This window comes from Parasteatoda tepidariorum, chromosome 3 (assembly GCF_043381705.1).
Source record: "Parasteatoda tepidariorum isolate YZ-2023 chromosome 3, CAS_Ptep_4.0, whole genome shotgun sequence".
Taxonomy (NCBI): Eukaryota; Metazoa; Arthropoda; class Arachnida; order Araneae; family Theridiidae; genus Parasteatoda; species Parasteatoda tepidariorum.
The window spans coordinates 5567963-5591073 of record NC_092206.1 but is presented as its reverse complement, the minus strand read 5'-3'; the positions used below and the strand labels follow the sequence as shown (position 1 = coordinate 5591073).

Here is a 23111-nt window from a genome sequence, read left to right as displayed (position 1 = left end):
CTAGATTTTATGAGCATATTTTCCCGATTGAATATTAAAAAAGTCTTATAGAGTTTTTGTTCTAGATGGAGATCACAGATGGAGACACCAACTCAAAGGGTTATGGATGGTTGATTGTGTAAAGCAAAGCACAGAGGGCGCTTGGGGGTTAAAATTCGCCGTAAGAATTCCGAGTTAACTCTTTCGATTGTTTTTTACGTCTAAGCTTGAGATTGTTTTTTACGCTATACCTGTAATAATTACAATATGACGCATTCTTTTAATTTAAATTTCAACGAAACAAACGGCAAATGAATTCGGAAGATTTCGCAAGTATGCTAGGATGCCACCCAAAAAATACCAAACGGTGATATTTTACACAAATGTAACCAGATAAGTGATAACACTCAAAATGTGACAAACCTTGCGCTTTATTTATTCTGTGATGTTAATTTTTTTAAATTTGTTTTGGGCTTGACTCACAACTTGATAGAATTTAAAAATTACTGACAACTCTTATGAAAGGTAAAGTTACGGGTAAATTTAAACACAAATCACAATAATAAACTCCCTGGAATATTAAAGCCTGTTCACTCATCGTCTCCTAAGCATTACATAAGCGGAGGGATACACCGCGGGAATTTTCTAAATTTCTTCTGGTTGTAGGAGGCTTGCTATTGTTTACATTCAGTCTACCATCCATAACTCGAAGTCACCCCAGGGCGCTTATTTACAAAAACAAATACATTTCCTGAAAAATATTTCCTTATCTCTTCTAGCGTCAAAGGGTTTCATTTTCAACAGAACAAATATTCATCTTAACTTTCACTTTCCCCTACATTACGTTTCGCTGTACTTTTTTTCAAATTTTAAACAGCACTATTTCTTATGTTTTTCATGCATATAAGTTTTTTTTAAAAATAAAATCTAAGGTTTATTAAATTTATATTACTTTTTAAAAGTAATCTAATGTAATTAAATCAAAAATAAAATATTATTTAATATTTAAAATAAAATTTTACAATAAATTTAAAAATTATTTACATTTCCTTATTGTGTTAACTTATCACGTATAATTTAATAGCTCTTTATTTTATAATGCAGTCGGACCTCTATTTAACGAAGTCGCTAAATCCCAATAAGTTCGTTATATGGAAAATTCGTTAAATAGAAAATCACCTTTTGAAATACTTAAACACCAAACGGGTTTTAAATTCATAAACACGAGACATAATTAAAATAGCAATTGATACACTTTTATCTTGTAAACTAGTATCTACTATTTATTTTATAAATCTTAACCATAAAAGAAATCAGCATGGAAAGCAAGAATAGAGCAAAACATTATCCAGTGTTACACTATCATGCTACATATATTTTCAACTAAAGAGGGCTAAATTTATGTATAAAATTATAGCGGCATTTATTACGAAAGTAATTTTAAACAAACTGCATGCGTTCTTAAGTTTTATTGCTACAGATAAAGTTCGTTAGTTTTGTCTGAGTTTTTCCTTTGAAATGCAAACAAAAAGGTAAATAATTTGCTGCTTTCTCTAAAGTGGCTTTGAAAATAATTCGTTATTTCCCCTATAAAATAAAATGTGTTAATAAGTTTGAAATGTTCTGAAATATTATGGGAAATGGAAAATTTACTTCGCTATTTGGAAATTATTTTACTAAAAAATTTCCAAACTGTTCTTGGCTCTTCGAAAAAAATTGCAAAATAGAGAAATTTATAAAATGGAAGTTCGTTAAATAGAAGTCCGAATGTATATCAATAGGAATGATTGTAAATGTAAATAATGTTAGTTGTTTTCGGCTTTAACTACTCGAGTTTTGAGCCAGATACTGAATATTCATTGCGTAAATAATTTTTAAATTTTATTATTAAGGCATTCGACTCATTTTATGAATTAAAACATAGGATTTAAACTCCAGAATTTAGTTGTTTTTTTCCAATTATTTTAACTGCAGCTACAAATATCTGTGACTGAAATATATTACGCTTCTTTCTAAAGCATCATTTAACATTACGGGATTCAGAATAGAAATAGGAAATTAAAAGTTAAATTTTAATAAGAAATTAGTATTTATAAAACGCTACCATATTTTACTTTCTAAAAACCGCTAATAAAAAAATGCAAATTTCAAACAGTTATTTGCGTTTAGAAGGACAGGTAGGCTTACAATATTGAAAAATTGTGTCTATAAAGTACAGATTTCAATANTTCGTTAAATGGAAAATTTACTTCGCTATTTGGAAGTTATTTTACGAAAAAATGTCCAAAATGTTCTTGGCTCCTCGAAAAAAATTGCAAAATAGAGAACTTTGTAAAATAGAAGTTCTTTAAATAGAATTCCGACTGTATATCAATAGGAATGATTGTAAATGTAAATAATGTTGTTTTCGGCTTTAACTATTCGATTTTTGAGCCAGATACTGAATATTTATTGCATAAATAACTTTTAAATTTTATTTTTAAAGCATTCGACTCATTTATTTCATTTTTAAAGCATTTTCAACTTGGACTAATTTTATGAATTAATACATAGAATTTAAACTCCAGAATTTAGTTTTTTTTCAATTATTTTAACTGCAGCTACAAATGTTTATGGCTGAAATATATTACGCTTCTTTCTAAAGCATCATTTAACATTACGGGATTCAGAATAGAAATAGGAAATTTAAAAAAAAAGACTTAAATTTTAATAAGAAATTAGTATTTATAAAACGCTACCATATTTTACTTTCTAAAAACCGCTAATAAAAAAATGCAAATTTCAAACAGTTATTTGCGTTTACAAGGACAGGTAGGCTTACAATATTTAAAAATTGCGTCTATAAGGTACAGATTTCAATAACTATCAACCAATTTGCCTAGTTCATTTTGCAAAAAATAAATGATAATGCTAAAAATATATTTATTTATAATAGTATTAAATAAACAATTGTGTACAGTGAGAATTGTAAATTGAACAATTAAAATGATTTTGGAAAGATCCAGTTTACATTAACATTACGTTTATTATTAAAAAATCGAGATTTTGAATTAAAATATTTAAATTTCTTAACTGTTTAGAAATTTACGTATTAGCGAAAACAAAAGCCTAAAAAATCAAAAAACGTGCAAAAAAATTAATTACTTTACAAAATCAATCAATCTAAATTAAAATTAGAAAATAAAAAAAACCATTGTGCATTATAAAAATTGAAAGAAAACTATAAAAAAAATTAAAATATATCAAAAGTAAATAGCATCGACTTAGCAATCGAAAACAAACACCCGATAAGTATTAGAAAACAAAAGAACCTTTAAACAAAGAATTTAAATCGAAATTGAACTCAAAACATATCATTTTTCTTTGATCATTAAATCTTCAAACATATACTAATCACAACTTCAGACATATACAAGCTTATACTAATACTCATTAAATCATAAATTTCGCATTTATAATACAATAGTTTATAAGCAACAAAACAAAATAAGTAGGACTCACCTCTTTCATAGGAATTTTTCTCTCATTTGTTGCGTCATCGAATAAAATTAACTTACGAAGTTGAGAAATAACTTCCTGTTATTGAAATAACCACCACGAAAGTTCGAAACTTCTTAAAATTACAGGCTTAGAATAACCCGGCTTTAAACCAAACCATAAAAGGTTTAAAATTTCGTTGAGTTAAAACACATTTTTCAACACAAACACAACATTTTATACTCACATAAATATATACAAGCGCTAACTAATTTGCAAGGGATTTATGTAACATCATCATCAACAATTTGTCAAAAGGTTAATATTCACATTGCAACTCATGCATCACACGCTGTTAGAGGTAAAATGAGTTCACCAAGAGTTGACACTTGACTTCGCCTTCGTCACGTGGTATTCGACGACACTACTTCGTCATTTTTGGGACAAGGATGTGAACAATCCTGAACAAAAATGCTATTTGGCGATCGTATGACAGAAATACTTATTTCGCAATCTTTATTGGCATTTTTTTAACATTAAATATTTCATAAATTTGATGATATTCCTTTAGAGTGAATAGTTTTCAATTTTTGAGGTCCCGCAGTGGACTGATCGTTAAGACACGGTTCCCAGCAGATCACCGAAGTCAAGCATCACTGGCTGCGGTCAGTGTGCGGGTGGGTGACCACTTGGATCAGTCTGCATAGGAACCGAGGGTGTGCGGTATGGGTCCTCGTTAAACTGTGCTACCGTAAAGTGCTCGACTTCGCGCGCAGGTCGTCGGGCTACCGAAGCGGGGTGCCATCCCCTCCGCAGAGGATCAAAATTGTGATGACATGTCTTCGGATCATCCTCTGGGTTGTTTCCCAGATCGTCGCCAACAGCCCATTGTGCAGCTCTAGTGTGACGTAAATTAACAACAACAACAATTTTTGAGACATTTTGCTGGGAAAATAGCAGATTTTTAATATATTTAATTAGCTGAAGTAACGAAAGTTATAGTAGCGGATGATAAAGCGAAGTAAGCGACTGAAAAAGAATTCATCGTTTGCGTTTTGCAAGGATTAAAGGTTGTCTCATTTTCAAGCGCGGAGATGTTTTTCTTCTGAAATGAACTCTGCTTCCAAGGAGGTGGAGTCAAGTGCCACCTTCTGGTGAACAAACTCTACCTCCTCATTATGAAGTGGCTGTTTGCGCGCATTTGAAGTAAAATTTTCCATTTGTCTAATTTATCTTAAATGTACGTTTGTTGTACGTTTTAATGTGGTCTTTAGACGTAACAAGTTTGATAAGTTTACTAACAAATCATTTGACTACTGTTATTTTGGGAAACTTAAAAGTTGTGCAATGCTAAAATGAACGAGGAAAAAAAAGCAGCTTTTTAAATGCGCAAGAACAGCCAGTTCGAAACGTGAGGTACCTCTTGTAACGTTCATTAACTATTTCGGTATCTGTGTGATTCTCCCTTGCAGTTCCATATCTGTCAGCTTTAATGACTTTTATCAAGGAATATCGTAAAGGAGCATTCTTTATTTAACATGTCTTTTATTTTGCTAAAAAAAAATGGGGTTAACAGTTTTTTTTCCAGTTCAAATAATTGTTTTTACTTCATAAACAAATCAGAGGTTTAAAAAATTAATTTTTTATATAGAAATCGTAAAGAATGTGATGAGAAGAGATAACCAGCCTCCTTTTCGACCCCAGGTGAACAAGTTGGATGATTCATTCGATTGTGTCATAGAATGTATGCAAGAATGTTGGTCAGAGGATTCAGACGAAAGGCCAGATTTCAAGACCATTAGAACTAAATTAAGACCAATGAGAAAAGGAATGTAAGTATGCATCGTGCAATTTTTATTCTATTTCATAACTGGCGTCGACCAGCCGGCACATTTTCGGATTTACCGCCATGGTGCGTAAATACGTAGCCTCTTGTAATTTTTTAACCAAACCAAAAGACAAAGAAATTCTTGGGGCCGGGATAGCCTGGTTGGTAGGACACTGGACCCATGACCAAGAGGTCGTGGTTTCGATCCTCGTCAGCCGAAAACACCCCGTGTAGTAAATGGTGATTGGTGCCCGTTAAATCTGCTGAGGCTCAAAGTCCTCCGTGTTCCTATAACAAATCATACCTCTGGTGGTACTGATCGAGGAGTTTCCTTGTCTTCTGTATTGGATTCAAAATCACAAGGCTACGGAGTTGAACATTAGTAGTCGTAAACCCAAAATTGGGTCGGCTGTCCAACGATGGTTATAAAAAGTAACTCTTGGATCAAGCATTGGGACCAATTAGTTTTCCTGGAGTAATTTTTAATGAAACGCACGCGCATTTGCGTTACATGGAGCGAGAAACTTCCCACGGTCAGCATGACAGCAAGGGAACATCATCGTACAATTTCTAAATAATATTCAACTATAAGAGTGCAATACCTATTTTAACAAATTATACAGGGTTTTAAAGATAACCGTCTTTTTTATTTATATTTTTTAGGATCTCTTTTAAAGATGAAGTAGGAGAAATTCTCAAATTATCATTTAAGTGGGATTGACACGCTATCGAAATCTGTCGTTTCCCTAAAAAAAGAATTATGGGGAAAAAACATCAAGACTAGTTTTTTTGCCTTATTCACTAAATCACTAAAAAAGGGTGTTCTAATCTTAACGAGTATAAAAAATTCCCAAATCTATTAAGCGTAACTTTCACTGACATAAGTTGATGAAAGTTCTTTTTTTCAAATACATCTTTTAAAGTTTTATTAATTCATGTAAGCGTATGGCTGTTGTTTTCATAGCTGTAGTTTTAACTAAATTTATGTAAGTAAAATGAGGTATACGTTGAAAATTACTTAAATTATAGCTTGAATAAAGAAAGAAAAAGCATTTTACAGTTTGAAAAGATATCGTGTAAATATTTAATGCTACAAAAAAGGTCAATTACTTGAATTAAAAACTATCCGTTTGAAAATTAGTTTTCCCTTTGATATTGAAAAATTGAACACTAGTGTTAAATGTCTACCACAACTAGCGTTCACTGCCGAGTTAAAAGATTTAATGGGTTTTGTGCTAGTCCAAAAACTGCGAGTTTAAGGAGACGGACAATTGTAGCTTTAAATCAAATTGAAGTTTAACGCAAATATGTTTTCCCCAGATACTACTGTAATTTTGTTTTGCAAAAATGCAGAAGTTATTTGTTGTTGTTGTTGTTGATGATTTACGTCGCACTAGAGCTGCACAATGGGCTATTGGCGACGGTCTGGGAAACATCCCGGAGGATGATCCGAAGACATGCCATCACAATTTTGATCCTCTGCGGAGGGGATGGCACCTCCGCTCCGGTAGCCCGACGACCTGCGCGCGAAGTCGAGCACTTTACGGTAGCACAGTTTAACGAGGACCAATACCGCACACCCTCGGTCCCTACGCAGACTGATCCAAGTGGGTCACCCACCCGCACACTGACCGCAGCCAGTGATGCTTGACTTCGGTGATCTGCTGGGAACCGTGTCTTAACGATCAGTCCACTGCGGGACAGAAGTTATTTGTAAAGTTAAAGTTAGCATGACAGACGTTTTTCATGGTTAATTTTGATTCACCTGCATCGGTATTTAAATCTAAAAGAATTCGAGAAAACCATGAAGTTTCAAACGCTGAAAAAATGTTTTCAAAATGTCAAAATAAAAATTTTTTTTTAAGTACTTCTTTATTGCGTAATACTGAGACCATGCGTAATGCTAATTTGTGAGCATTTTTGTATTTAAAAAAATAGAGGGTGATTCAAAATGAATATAGCGGTTACAAACGGCTATAACTATTTAATGAAAAATAATTCATGATTAAAATTTACACAGAATGTAATAGGAACTTTGAATTTTGTTGTTGTTGTAGTTCATTTACGTCACACTATTGGCGACGATCTGGGAAACATCCCTGAGGATAATCCGAAGACATGCCATCAGAATTTTGATCCTCTGCAGAGGGGACGGCACCACCGATTCGGTAGCCTGACGACCTGCACGCGAAGTCGAGCACTTTAAGGTAGAACAGTTTAAGTAGTATCCATACCGCACACCCTCGGTTCCTACGCAGACTGATCCAAGTGCTCACCCACTCGCTCACTGACGGCAGTCAGTGATGCTTGATTTCGACGATCTGCTGGGAACCGTGTCTTAACGATCAGTCCACTGCGGGACCCACAAAATGTTCGAATCCGCTACTTTTAGAGCTGACATTCGCTACTTCTTAATCTTAAATTCTTTCAACTCTGTGGTAATCTATCGATAAATTATATTTCATTAAATAGTTATAGCTGTTTGTAATCGCTATATTCATTTTAGATTACCCAGCATTTCAGAATTGAAATGTCATGGTTTACTCCAAGTTTATATTATAGCTCATTTTTTCAATACATTAAATTTTCAATTACTTATGTAGGTGAATTTTCCATGAGTGGTTTCGCGTTCTCTTAAGATTGTGAAATATTAGTGATGTCATAATGTGCCTTTTTACCCATTAATGTTTTGCAGGAAACCTAATATATTTGATAACATGCTTGCCATGATGGAGAAATATGCCAATAATTTGGAGGTATTAGTGGACGAAAGAACTGATCAACTTATTGAAGAAAAGAAGAAAACAGACGCATTGCTCTATGAAATGCTTCCAAAGCAAGTATATGGATAATAATAATAATTAAGTTTTCATAATGCGCAGCATGCATCACAAAATTCGTACATGTAATTTTTTTTTTTCGAAAGACTCGATCAACATTTAGATTTTGTTATTATCAATTACATGCGTTAAACGATTATAAAGCTGTTTACTCCTTAAAATTAAAAGATGTTTCTATCAGTAATAAAGAAATGATTAATGTTGGAAAAATATATTCGCATGTTACTGTGGATAATAATTCAATATATACATGTATGTACTGTGAATACTGTGAATGATCGTTTTTGACTTCCACCGGTGAATGTTGACAATCACATAATGGATTTGGTGAATGTCCGAAATATATACTAGCTCTAGTTAAGTGCCACTTCCCGGTATACATTTGCCCGGTATGTCCTGCATCAATGTTTTTTTAAGGTTCAGTGCCGCTGCCCGAGATACATTTGCACGGTATGTCCTACATCAATGTTTTTTTTAAGGTTCAGGGCCGCTGCCCGAGATACATTTGCACGGTATGTCCTACATCAATGTTTTTTAAGGTTCAGGGCCGCTGCACGATATACATTTGCAGTGTATGTCCTACATCAATGTTTTTTTAAGGTCAAATGCCATTGTCTATTATGCATTTAACCAGTACTCCGAACACTGATGTTTCTCGTAATCTGTCTTTAGCAGATATTAAAATATCGAATAAATATAATTATATGAACGAATAAATTAATATAAAATCTTATGTAACAAATATTTTGAACACTCGAACATTAGAATTATGAGCCGCAATGGCTCATAATTCTTATTAATCCTTTTAGAGCGTTCGCCTTCCAATGAGGTGAATGAGTTCGATTCCGGCGATGGCTGGTCGTAACGAATTCCGCATCCGGCTTGCACCAACCACAGTGTCTATTTTGAAAATACACGAGAATGATGTTGGGTATTAATTATATTACACAAAAGTTTCATTTAAAAATAAGCCATAGAAGTGCTAACTATAAATAAATCTTTAAGTAACAATATTGATTTTTTATATCAAGGTAAAACTTAAATTCCCTTACAATAGATTTTAACAAAATCATGATACAGTTATTCAGTTTGATTTTGTTTTAGTGAAGAGATTACAAACTGGGACTGAAGGTAGGACGCGTGACAAGGATTGCGAATCGCCGAGCAATTTCCATGGCGGTAAATGTTTTTATTACGATTTGAATTATTATGAACTTCCTGTTCGTGTTCTTTTAAATTGGTGCTTTTATTTGCCTAAATTATATTAATTTAAAGCTAATTTTATTTTTTCTAATAATTATAGTCAAAAATGGCATTTAAATAGGCTTTGGAAAAGTTCTTTTTTTGTGATTTAATAATTTGGTGACAAGTATACACACACGAATGGTGAATTTATAATGGAGATGTGTCCCTAGAAACGTGTGATAACATTTCAGGTCATGGGTTGCTATGCAATTCTTATGACCTTTCCCATAGCTTGTCTACAAGAAGAACTCCCTTCGCCACAAAGTGTAAGGCCGTCTGCTGCTATGGAAACAAGAAACAGCGTATTTCAAAGAGGAGGACTTCTTTCTCCCCTGATTCCTTTTCTCACTCTAACCAGAACCAAAACCTGTAAATTACTGACCCATACCATAGTTACCACTACTGCTTCAGACGAATGGTGAGGGGAGTTCTTTTCACAGACAAACTATACACCTTCCAAGTTTGCAACCGCTGTTCTGAATCACCTTTTTAGTTATAAACAACTACTTTAACGAATAGTTAAGAACTTGGGTGTCAATGTTAACTCCACCATTTTCCTTTATCTAGTCTTTTAAAGCATTTTTACATATATTCATGGGTATAAATTTTTTTTTCAGATGCGTAGCGGATCAACTGAAACGAGGAAACAAAGTGGAAGCGGAGTCATTTGATTCTGTGACAATTTATTTCAGTGATATCGTTGGATTCACAACTATGTCAGCACAAAGCAGTCCCTTGCAGGTAACAATCTGTTATTTTAATTATAAAAATAGAAACGCATAATTAAAATTTATTTTAAATATCATACACGTCTTGCATTAATAATTCGATGCTGCAATATTTTATTTTATAAGCGTCATTGAACAGCCGACTCAATTTTTTTCGACTACTAATGTTCAACTCCGTAGCCTTGTAATTTTGAACTCGATCCAGAAGACAAAGGAACTCCTGGGCCAAGTATTAGGAGAAATTTACCTTCGTGGAGGACTTTTGGGTGAAACCGCATTACCGTTACATGGTGAGGAAAAGCTTCCACGTTTAGTCTGACGGCAAGAAGACTCTAACCCATGATCCGTCTACAACAGAGGATATATTACGTTGGCACTGTGTTCGGTGCGAACTGGNCAAGTATTGGGAGAAATTTGCCTTCGTGGAGGACTCTTGGGTGGAACTAACCCGCATTACCGTTACATGGTGAGGAAAAGCTTCCACGTTTAGTCTGACGGCAAGAAGACTCTAACCCATGATCCGTCTACAACAGAGGATATATTACGTTGGCACTGTGTTCGGTGCGAACTGGGTGCGGAATTCAAATGAACCAGCCATCTCTGGGATCCGAACCCTATTCACCTCATTGGAAGGCGAACGCTCTATCCCATTAGCCACCACGTTTTTAGTTCCGTTTTTAGGGGCCAAAGTAGCTTACTCGAAATCGCTTTAACTCTCAAGTTATAAACATTCGTGTTCTAAGCCACCAATCTAGTACATCATTTATTGTCTGATATTTTTTTCTTCTTGAATTAGTTTTGTAAGAAAAAGTAAAATAATATTTTACATAATGAAAAAATAACAAAAACAGCATTTGATTAATCATTTCCAGAAACATAGATCTGATTCCCAATGCATCTGATTCGATTATTCTTGCCCTAAATCAGATTCAAAATCAGATCTAATCTCAAATTTTCAAAATCTGGACTAGTCAGATTCAAAATTTCCCCCAACTCATTAATTACTTTAGTTAAATATTCAATTCAATTAAAAATTCACAGTTATTTTTTGTATGTTTAATTACAAAAACAAAATGCATTATTTATCATTAGATCATTAGCCTAAATGAAAGGAGAGAATAGTGGAAATTTCTATATTATTAATCGATTAAATCATAGATTCCCATACTTTTTTTGAGTCACCGTCCAAATACATCCCAAACATATTTTTATGACATTTTGTAAATTCAAAAAAAATCAATAATCAATATCCAAAAATCTTATCAAAACTTGTCATAAAATTTCTAGTTGAAATTTATCAAAAATTTCCGAAGTAGCATAATACGAAACGCATACGTAGCATAATAAAGATACGATTGTTGTTGTTGTCTTCAGTTATTAAGGCAGGGAGGTTACGATCTTTCTTGTCTTCCAATAGCACCATCTATGGCCAAGAATTCGACATCTTACACACCCATACGTCACACCCGTTTATACGGCGGACCCATTCATAGATCCATTCATTTATCCTCAGATCGTAATTTTGACCTGAACCAGAGAACGATCAATCTCCAATTCAGTACCCCCAGAGGTATAATTTGTTATGGGATCATTTGTGACTCGACAGATTTAGCGTGCGCTAGTCACCAATTACTACACAATAAATCTTCGGTCGGCAGGATTCGAATTCCCGTTCTCATGAACGTGAGTCCGACGCCCTGTCAACCAGGCTATCACGGTTAAAAGATACGATTCTGAGCAGTGTATAATAACAAAGGAATAATAAGTCTAATAGTTCCTCCGATAACGATTTCTGACTATAATAATGCGATCTAAAGAGAAGTATTTGGTAAAATCACAAATTTTTTATTTTGTTAATTATACCTTATTTTGAACTTACAATTTTACTTAACATGAAAATATAAGTCATGCGCTACGTACGATAACAACTAAGAACTCAGTTTAATCGTTAAGAAAAGAAAAACGATATATCTCTTTTATGAGAAATTTATTATCAATGTCTAAATTTATTTGGATACTACTTTTCGAAAAATAACGAGATTTATCTAAGAAAAGCATTAGAAAATATTTTAGAAAGGTATATCATTACCTTCATACTTATCACTGCACTCTTTATTAAACTTCTTCTCTGAACAAGAAAAAGGATGCTCAGAATTTGAAAACTCGATGTTAGGATTTACGACACCAACTTGAAAGATTTCATTTCGATATTTATTCCTATAACAACTTTAAAAATTATACTAAAGTTAACGAAACTTTCAAATACGCTAAATTAGCTTCGTTATTTCCATTTTATTTTGAGTTCTGCCGCAGGATAATGTGACAAAGCGTCACTAAACAAGCTATTAAAATTAAATAATAATATGAGGGATAGTTGGTGCATTAGCTCACCTAATTTGGGTATGGTTATTTCGAATCTTTAATTACCTTTGTTCTGAAAGTTTCATATTTTTATTTGAATTATATTTCTTAGTTTAGATTATTTTTGGTCTAAATATACAAGCTTATAAATAACGTAAATTGTCTCCAAAAAAAAAAAGAAAATGAAAAAAAAAAAAAACGGACTACCTTGAATAACAACTTTTGATATAATGATCGGATCTTCACGTTCTAGGATTCATTCTTAATGGTTCGAAGGGGTGACTTCAAATCTACTAATTAATAATTGCAGACGGTTGAAACGTTCCTGAGAAATAAAATTTTTGAAATTCGATTTCTCAGAAACTATCCGACCGATTTTGCTCAAATTTTGTTTTTTACCATGTAAAATTATATCCTTTAAAATGATGCAAAAAATTATATTTCTTACAATTTTAATTTTTTTTCGACCGTTATTATATAAAATAATAAATATTTATTAAAAGTTATTTTTTGCATGGAATTATCTTTGGATAAACAAATTTTATGATTGTGTGCAAAAAAATTTCAATTCGTTTAAAAAGTTCTCGAGATACGCAAAAAGAGATATTAACGTGAGAGGGTCAAAACTTTGGATCGCTCTCCTGACCAAACTATTGGGACCATATTTCTTAGATTGCGGCTACCATAACAATTCGCATCAAAAACTAAAATTTTATATCATTTTCCTCCTACCACGTCTTTCGTAAAGGAGAAGTGGGGACACTTAATTAATTAGTATTCTTAGTAAAATTCCCGGTTAGGCATAAAAACTGTAGCTTTAAAGAGAAACCAATTGCACATTTGAAATCAGCAATGAGAAAATATATAAGATCCGTTCAAAATTCTAATGGGACAGAAAACAAATTGCTTCCCTCTGTAATTTAAAATATGTAGTGTGTAATATTGCATCGACGAAACTTCAATGTCAACTTTGAATATAGTTTTGTTTCTCTTCTACAATCAGGTTTACTTTGTTTCTAGCAACAACAACAACAAAAACTCCCTCTACCAATTGAAAAGAAGAAAATAATTTGAAAGAGAGCTTATAGAGATGATTATTAAATGTACAGTGCGCCAAACAAAAAAATGAACCACCCTGAATAACTTTTGGTCTAATGCTCTTCACGTATCTTGGATCTTCACGTTCTAGAACTCAATCTTGATGGTTTGAGTGGGTTATTATGCGAGTTAATTAATGCAGACGATATTTTAACGACGATATCAGACACAAAAACGTACTTCACAGTTACCTGTGAAATCGAATTTTAAAAAAGTCAGATATTTAAAATTCGATTTCTGAGGAACAATCCGGCCAATTTTTCCGAGCATCAGACATCAGGGCTAAAGAGAATAGAAGGGCTGGTTCACTCCTTTAAAGTAACTCTTGCCGCGCCAATCCTCCGATTTTCTCTAGTGACGTCACTCTGGCCGCGCCAATCCACCGATTTTCTCTAGTGACGCGAAGAATTTGCACCAATCAGATTAGACTTTTTTGGTTCTTTATTTAATTAATGTTAAAAGTAGTTGCTAGGAATCGCTACAAACTACTGCTTTTCTGCATGGCACTGCTCATTACACTACTTCTTTTAAAAAAGTAACGCACTGCATTACAAACATCGGAAAAAAAAAGTAGCGACTAAAAGTTTCGCTGTTTCCAACCACTGAATATAACGTACGATAAAGGTTTTATAACTGTAAAAATGAACAAATCTAAAAAATTCTTTTTATTTAGTTCTTCTTTGGAATATTAATTGGTGTTTCTACTTTAATAAAAAGAGTCATCTATTATAAAGCAACATAATTTGATTATTGATTGCTCTCATATTTTAAGCAGGAATCTGAAAATATTATTTGTAATAACATTATTTTGTAAATAGAATTAGGTGAGAAAAAAATACATTTACAAAGACATATTTTTAACGAGCTCATTAAAGACCTCGATAATTTTAATCTTTTTACTACTGTTAAAATATGTTCAGATGTTTTATAGTTGCAATTCTTTTTTTTCTCATTCTAGAACACTTTTTCCGCATTTTCGGTTCTATCTGTAACGCGTGTTACGTGAAATATAAATAACAGTAATATAAAATAAAAACTGATTCAAAATGTGTCCAACTTAAAGCGTCGATGTGCTGTTAAAATGTTAATGTGCGAAATTAATGTGTTAAATGCGTTAGAAAGGTGATATTTTAAAATCGAAATAAATTCTGTTTCAAAAAAATGCCGACTTTTATTCTCAGCTTTTCTAAACCTGCAGAAGAAAGGCCATAATCCACTTTCCATTGGTAGCGCTGCTTAAAATAAAAGCGTCACACGCAATTTTGCTTCTGCTTCGCAAATTCAGCAAATTAAACTGTTAATTTTTCTTTCTTCATTAGAACTGGTTATTAGATTAGGTTGTGTCAGAAGGGCGGGCAATCGCCCAGAGCGACAGGTAAGGGGGGGAGCTGAGTGAGATCCAGATTTAATGCTCTGTAAATTAATTATTCCTACTTTTGTTTAAAATATTGTTTGCTTTAAAAATATATTTATAGGTAATATTTTATAAATTATAGATTCGTTTCAGGGTGCGTAGCCAAATCTCTCCACAAAAATTAAGCACCTGTTAAGTACTTAAAATAAGCACTCAAAAATATTTTTAAGCACTATTAACAAAATGCAAAATATTTTTCAAACACTTTGCATGATCATGATAAAATAACTAGTTTCTGACAAAGAAATATTTTCTTGATTATATTAGCCATTGTAGAATGGTCAAGAGATTTTTCTGTTCGATATCAGAGGGTGGAAAATGAAGCCTGAAATTGAAAATATCTTGCAAAATGCAGCAGAGTTGTACATGAGGCTGCAATAATCTCACTGAACCCAGCTCATAATGCGTGGCGAAAATCGACATTGTAAAGAAAATAAATTGATTTTTGAAAAGGGAAAATTGACCCCTTTTTTAAAAACACCCAATGAAAAATGCAACTTTAAGGGCTTTTAATAATCGAAAATGAGCACCCTTAAGCACTTTTTAAAAACGCTACGCACCACGTCTTATGTTACCTTTTTTATGGTTACACTTTACAAAGACGGAAAGAAGAGATAGCAGAAGAAAAAACATTCGCTTGACACTCGGTTACGGCAGGCGAAGACAAAAATATTTCATTTTCAAAATAATTTTTAACAAAAGGACGGCCATATTGAATGCACATGACAACTATAATGTATATCGAAAATGAAATCGAAAAAAAAACTGGTTTTGAAGAGTCTATAAAACTGTTTACAACTGCTAAAGCACGAAAAAAAAAATAGATTTTAATATTTATGCTTTTATATTTGATTGTCATAAAAGATCATGCTCATTAAAAATATTACCTCATTCTAAAATATTAATTCCAAAATACTGAAGTGATGTTCGCATTAATTTAACTAACGGTTTTCTTTTTTAGCATTGAGAGCATTAATTGTAATTTATCTTGTCCACATGTTTAACAAATCAACATTAAGGCTTGATATAGATTTTATAATTCTCTGATAGAATTATTGTAACTTAAAATTTAAGAAAAAGCATTTCTCTATATCGCCATGACTACACCAGCAAGACAATTCAACAATTTTTTTTAAAGATTCCTTTTCCGAAAATGAATTAAGGACGCCGTTTTCTGTATCGTGACAACGTCTTCCGCCAATACTGAGTATCAGTTAGCAATTCGAGGCTTTTAAGAAACTAGAAAGTAAAAAAAAGGGAGAAATTGGGTTTTGTTTTATTAAGGTATTTAACTAATCCAAAATTATGATTTCGGGCAAAATTTTCGAAATTGAGTTTATTACAAATTTGAAATCCTTGTCTTTTTACCTTTCTAAAAATATTTTACTTTTGTTTGTGCTCTAATTATTTACAAAGTTAGAGCAGTTTCTGTGCAAAATGAGAGCATTGGATAAACTAATGATTTTAAGTCTTTAAATGCATTTATCTCAAAATCAGATTTTTTTTTCAGTTTTTGCACGACCTAAAACACGATTTCTCATGTTTTATTTAAAATAATTGTCGACAATTTTTCATTAGTGCTTATGATCAAAGAACACATGTTTTGAACAGACTAAGAGCAAAAGGTAGAATTTGATTTTTTTAGCTAGTTTTTTTGCAAAGATAAATGTTACATTTTAAAAAAAATTTTTTTTTAACTACATTGATCAATAACTCAGCAGAGTATGCACTTGCTTTAAGATATAATAGTTCAAAACATAGTTGATAGCCTTATAAATAAGATCCTCAACGGAATTTTTGTTTCGGGCAATAGAAATTTTTTTATGGCGTTAAACGTATATGCAAAAAAATTGCCTTATTTTTACCTAAAAAATGGCCATTTAAGAAATAATAATATAAACAATTTTTTTACTAGTTTTATAAGTTTTTCGCATAATAAAACAAATAAACTAGTTTTTAAAAATTTTATATTAATATTTCAAAAAAAAGTTGTTGAAACTACTCGGATTCCTTTAATGGGTGAAAAAATGCTAATTTCAATTTTTATAATTTATTTATTATTTAGTTTTTAACACTAAAAGCAAAATATTTAAAAAAAAAATTGTTTTGCAGGTGGTTGATTTTTTGAATGATCTCTATACCTGTTTTGATTCCATAATTGAAAATTACGATGTCTATAAAGTGGAGACTATAGGCGATGCTTATATGGTAGTCAGTGGACTTCCTATAAAAAATGGTGATAACCATGCTGCAGAAATTGCTTCAATGGCTCTACATCTACTAGAAGCGGTCAAAAAGTTTATCATCAGACATAGACCTGAAGATACATTGATGCTGCGGATCGGTATACATTCAGGTGAGAAAATAATAGTTTGTCGTGCAAAACTATCACATATTTAATTGCATTACTGCGTAGTGTAGTATAACTATTCCCATAACTATTCCATAAGTATTCAATTCACTAGTCTGTGTTAACTCGATTCTATCTGGAGGTGATTTCAACAAAACCCTTTCGATTTGAAAACGGCGAGCAGTTGACTTGCTATTTTTGACTACGACATTATCCTCCTAGTGATGGTTTCTACTCAGTCTCGATCACATACAACAAGGGCCTGTACACACTCGACTGCTGATAGCAATACAGGAGCAACCACGCCCACAACAACTTAATACAGCTCTCACGAGATATCTGTATTAACATCACTGCTGTAGTGTTAATGTTGTAGTGATCTTAAAACAGCTCTCCAGGCCTCTCGCAAAAAACTGCAATGAATAAACTAGTGGTATCCATTCATCGAATTTATCACAGTTAAAATTCTGGGGGTGGGGAGTAATGTAGCGCAACTTCCACAATTATTCAATTTCCATTCACTAGTATATGTTAACTCGATTCTTTCTGGACGTGTCTTTTGATAGATGACAGTTGCCGTTGTAGGTAGCTTGCACTCACAATTGGTGAGTAACCAGACGTGATTTGACTACCTTATCTGAACCCACTTTGATTTGAACACGGTGAGCAGTTGACTTGCTATTTTCGACTGTGACATTATCCTCCTCGCGATGGTTGCTACTCAGTCTCGATCATACACAACGGAGGCATGTACGCACTCGACTGCTAATAGCCAATGCAGGACCGACTACGCCCACAACAGTGATCTCAATACAGCTCTCATGACCAGCACTCAAATTCCGGTGATCTTAAAACAGCTCTCCCGGCTTCTCGTGAAAAAACGGCAATAAATTAACTAGTGGTATTTCTATCACAGGTAAAATTCTAATGGGAGAGTTATGTGGCGTTGCTACCACTACAACTATTCAACTCCCATTCACATGTATACGTTAACGTAATTTTATCTGGAGGTAACTTTTGGTAGATGACGGTTGACATTGTCGGTAGCCTACACACACAACTGCTTAACTATTTTATGTATTTGTTCAAAATTTTATAACCCAATATCCGATTAAAAGTAAAACAATGTAAAAGTGATTTGCAATTAATAAGTATTTATTTTAATATAACTATTACCAATCAAATTAGTCACACAACGAGATTAGATTGTTTGTGAACAGCAAATTTTACATGAAACAAAAAGTTAACTTATTTAAACTCTGGCAGTTTCGATAATGAAAAGTGATGTAGTTCAACATAATAAGTTCGTGCGTCATAAATAAGTTCATGCTCTCACTCCGTATCAAAAGAACCATACTGGCTTCAACTACACGGTTTAAATTATTTATAATTATATTTAAATGTTATCAAAAATTAATTATAATTTATTAAAACTAAAAGTTTTCTCAATTTTTTTAAAGAAAAAATTGAATTTTATGTACTAATTTTTTAAAGCATTCAAAATTGTTTTAAATTAATTAAACTATAATTAAATTATTATTTTGGTTTTTTAATCGTGATTTTTATTTTATGTCCTTACTCCATAAAACTAAATCAGAGAAAAAGAAATGGCATTNAATTTGAATTTTATGTACTAATTTTTTAAAGCATTCAAAATTGTTTTAAATTAATTAAATTGTAATTAAATTATTATGTTGGTTTCTTAATCGTGATTTTTATTTTATGTCCTTACTCCATAAAACTAAATCAGAGAAAAAGAAATACCATTTTAGGTGACGCCATTACTGAATTTAGAATACTGTAAAGTAACTGTAAATTACCGTAAAATAACATATTTTTTCAGGTGCCGTGTGTGCTGGTGTCGTGGGACTGAAAATGCCCCGATATTGCTTGTTTGGAGACACAGTCAATACTGCTTCTCGAATGGAATCAAGTGGACTTCGTAAGTAAACTTCAAGTAATAATTAATAAACCTAAAGTAATTAATAAACCTTCAAGTAACCTAAAGTAATAAACCTTTAAGTAACCTAAAGTAATTAATAAACCTTCAAGTAACCTAAAGTAATTAATAAACCTTCAAGTAACCTAAAGTAACTAATAAACCTACAAGTAACCTAAAGTAATTAATAAACCTTCAAGTAACCTAAAGTAATTAATAAACCTTCAAGTAACCTAAAGTAATGAATAAACCTTCAAGTAACCTAAAGTAATTAATAAACCTTCAAGTAACCTGAAGAAATTAATTTGTCAAAAATTTGTAAATAATTTCATTACTATGCGTTAATAAAAATAAAATATATGTTTCAATAATTTTGTTTTTAAGCAGGCTAAATAGGTAAAATTAATTTTATTTTTGTCAGACTTAAAAAAACATCCAAATAATTAGCATTCCTGATAACTCTAAAATGTATCTACTCTATTTTTTCAATCAAGTAATGTCTAATAAACTGGAAAATGACCCCGTTCTCTGAAAATAGTAATAGACGAGAAAAAAGGTAAATAAATTTCATATTTTAATTCATTTTATTTTTCTTCTGATTATAGAAAAATAAAATCCCTTACGCGTGGAGTGGAATTAGACAGACGGAGCATCTATGAAAAACAAATTAACATTTATTTCAAGATATTTATTATATTCTGCTTCATTTCAAAAAAGTTATTACTGCTTCATTTCTCAGAATATTTTAAATCGCATTTTAAAATGATGCCTCGTGCAGCTTAATAAATAATTTTTTTTGTACCTAAACCCAAGTCAAAATTTTTGAGGGTTTTCCATTGATGGACCAGCATAATATTCATGGCAACCATCAATAATTCAATCATTAACCATTATATTTTTTGATGGTGGCCAACATAAGTAACCATCACCCCAATGTAGGAATTCGGACTGATTGATAACCAACAAAAGAATAGCAACTTGTTTTGATGGTTGGTTCAAGTTGAACCATCAGAAATTTCCATCATAGTTTCTTCGAAATCAAATGTTGGCACGATCATGAACCACCTTCATCCCAATGTAGAAATTTGGACTATTTACGATGGAGCAACATAATAAAAAGCCAAATTGCTTGGATGGTATATTTCTGAGAACCAACAAGAATTCCCGTTAAAACATCATGGAGGTGCATAGTTGGAACCATCATGGATTGTTGGTTCATGAGAATCAAACTTCTGTTGATGCTTGACCTTCATACTATTAAAGTAGCATTTTCCATCGTGGAATGATGTAAGTTTGTTGGCATATCAAACAACATGAAATCAGCATGGAAAATGTTGGACCATCAAATGATGTTAGACCCTCATGAATGGCACTGAAACCAAACATAAACCATCAAATTTTTTTGATGGAACCATCAAGAATTTCGACTTGGGAAAGTAACACTATTTCTGAAACTTTTGGTTATGATTTTCCAAAGCTTGGTCTCATCTGCCTATAGTGTCAATTGTGGCTCTTCTAGTTATGCGGGACTCGCCGTCTTGCGCCGACGTTGCTTGGTCCTTTGGAGCTGAAGTGACGCCTGCGGGAATTCTTCTAAATTTGGCTCACAGGCCGAAATGGCGAAGGGCACGTTATGATTGACTTAATACTTTTTCAAAGTGTCTGAACACGTTTGAAGTACAAGCGTTCTTGAAAAGAACAATCTCAAGAATCTGAAGTGGTATGATTTACTTGTGAATATGGAAAAACTTTAATTTTATTTTTTTTTTTAAATATGAAGGCGAGAAAACGACACGTTTTGAGTCCCCAGAACTTCGCGATAATTTTCATAACTCACAAAACATAAATGATGAAAACAAAACTTGATTCTCTAGTTAATAATATCAGTGCACCTTGAAAATATATTATGCCCTGATATATATCTCTTTCTATCGTCGTCGCACCTTTCGGCTACCTCGGAGCTTCTTCTTTTGTTTTTTAGCTTTATTTTCTTTCCCATTTTTATCGGGGGAACTTGGCGATTTTCTGTCTCAAATTTCGTTATTTTGATCATTCATATGTCTTTTGGGTCTTGTTTGAAACACTCGAAACTTGTCTACTTTTTCACCTTAATTACTTTCGACGCAAATAAGTTTTTTTTTTTTCATTTACAATTTTTCTTGTTAAGCTTTAGAAAGGAGAAAAGTTCACATGAGAGTATGTATACTTCCACAAGTGACAAAATGAACTGTTCTTCTAAACTACTGTTCTGGCTTTTAATTCCATTTATATTTCGATAAAATGTTCACCCAAATACGACTTTTCCGAGAACGCCCATATTTCTCTGTTGTAGTACTTGGTGCCGGTAAATGTTATCAGTTGGGATGCAGTAAACACAATTTCTTGAAATGTCATGTATTTGATAAAGAATCCTAAAAATATCTTGAGTATATACAGTGCACCACCTTGAATAACTTTTAATTTAATGATCGGATTTTCACGTTCTTAATAGTTCAAGGGGGCAACCTCAAATATGTTAATTAATTTCATAATGAAACCGGTTAAATAGTTCCTGAGGCACCAAATTTTAAATATAAAACTTTTTTTAAATTCGATTTTTCAGTAGATTTTTGATTTCTAAGTAGACGCATTCAGACAAGTTTATGTATTAGGTTCAATTTTATTCTTTTTTTAAAAAAAATCTCAAAGCTATGATTTTTTTCCCGTTAATTTCAGAAGTGTGATTCAGTCACGAGACTTCGGTATCATTTGTTCTGTATAAATAAATAACAGAACGCTCCGAAAGAGAAGAATTTTAGTGCCAATTTGGTACTTCTGAGAGTTCTTTGAATGCTTTAAATTTTGTGTCATACTTTGGAACAAGGGGAACAAGGTTACTAAAAGTAAAATTCGAAAATATACTTTCAGAAAAGAAAAATTACCGCAGTGAATTACTGCAATATTACAAAATTACTGTAATACTTATCCAAATTTGGTGTTGAAAAACTCTTAAAAATTGTGTTGCCTTATTTCAAATTTATACCGAATCGAGTGTTCATACACACTTCAAAGGGTGCAGTTAAAACTTTATCAAGCATAGACCAATCTGCAGCTCCTTGGTAAAAATGTTGTCTTTTTCGAAGCTCAGTAAACTAATATTATTGTAATTATTATTGTAATTATTATTGTATTATTATTGTAATAATTATAATAATTATTGTAATAAGTATAATATATATTATTGTAATAATTATAATTATTATTGTAATAATTATAATGATTATTGTTACAATTACTAATATAATAATTATTATGGCTGGAAAATTATTTTATAGTGCGCTTAAAGAAAGGACCACCATGAGTACTAGTGTACTAGTATTTTAAACTAGTGTTGGTAAATGCAAAATTGTTTTTAAATTTTTAATTGGGTTTTGTTACGATTAACTTAGATTCAACTAACAAAATTTTTTGTTCCTAAGAACTGGTTAAATTGGGTTGGGACTCTGCGTCTAGTTTCGTGTTATCTTGAGACCGTTTATTGAGTTTGGCATCAATGGCCTCCAACTTTGGACAATTAGAATCTGCAGACGATAAACTGTTTACAGTGCCTTCTATTTTAATTTTAAAAATTTACGATAACCTGTATAACAAAAAATGAAAGCAATTGCAGTCATGCTAGATGTTTTAAAATTCAAGAAAAGTTGTGATCGCCTTATTACGATAACTGGTCACCCATTGTTCAAATGCTTTTTCTTTCTGGATTGACTCCGTTAAACATTTCAAATCATGGGTTGCAAAAACTGTCTCTCTTGATGTTTGTCGTCGGATTGGTTTTCAAATCCTGCATATGTACGTGTTTCAAGACGTCACAAA

At 32.2% G+C, this 23111-nt stretch overlaps 1 protein-coding gene across 3 annotated transcripts in view; it reads left to right on the top strand.

Moving 5' to 3' along the window:
- Nucleotides 1-23111, top strand: part of LOC107452371 (guanylate cyclase 32E) — a 182636-nt gene that overhangs the window by 154498 nt on the left and 5027 nt on the right. For all 3 annotated transcript variants that reach the window (XM_071178245.1, XM_043050036.2, XM_071178246.1), the window contains 5 exons: nucleotides 5108-5288; nucleotides 7980-8120; nucleotides 9987-10110; nucleotides 17083-17326; nucleotides 19164-19262. In XM_071178245.1, coding sequence (XP_071034346.1) covers nucleotides 5108-5288; nucleotides 7980-8120; nucleotides 9987-10110; nucleotides 17083-17326; nucleotides 19164-19262 — 789 coding nt within the window. The remainder of the gene's footprint in view (nucleotides 1-5107; nucleotides 5289-7979; nucleotides 8121-9986; nucleotides 10111-17082; nucleotides 17327-19163; nucleotides 19263-23111) is intronic.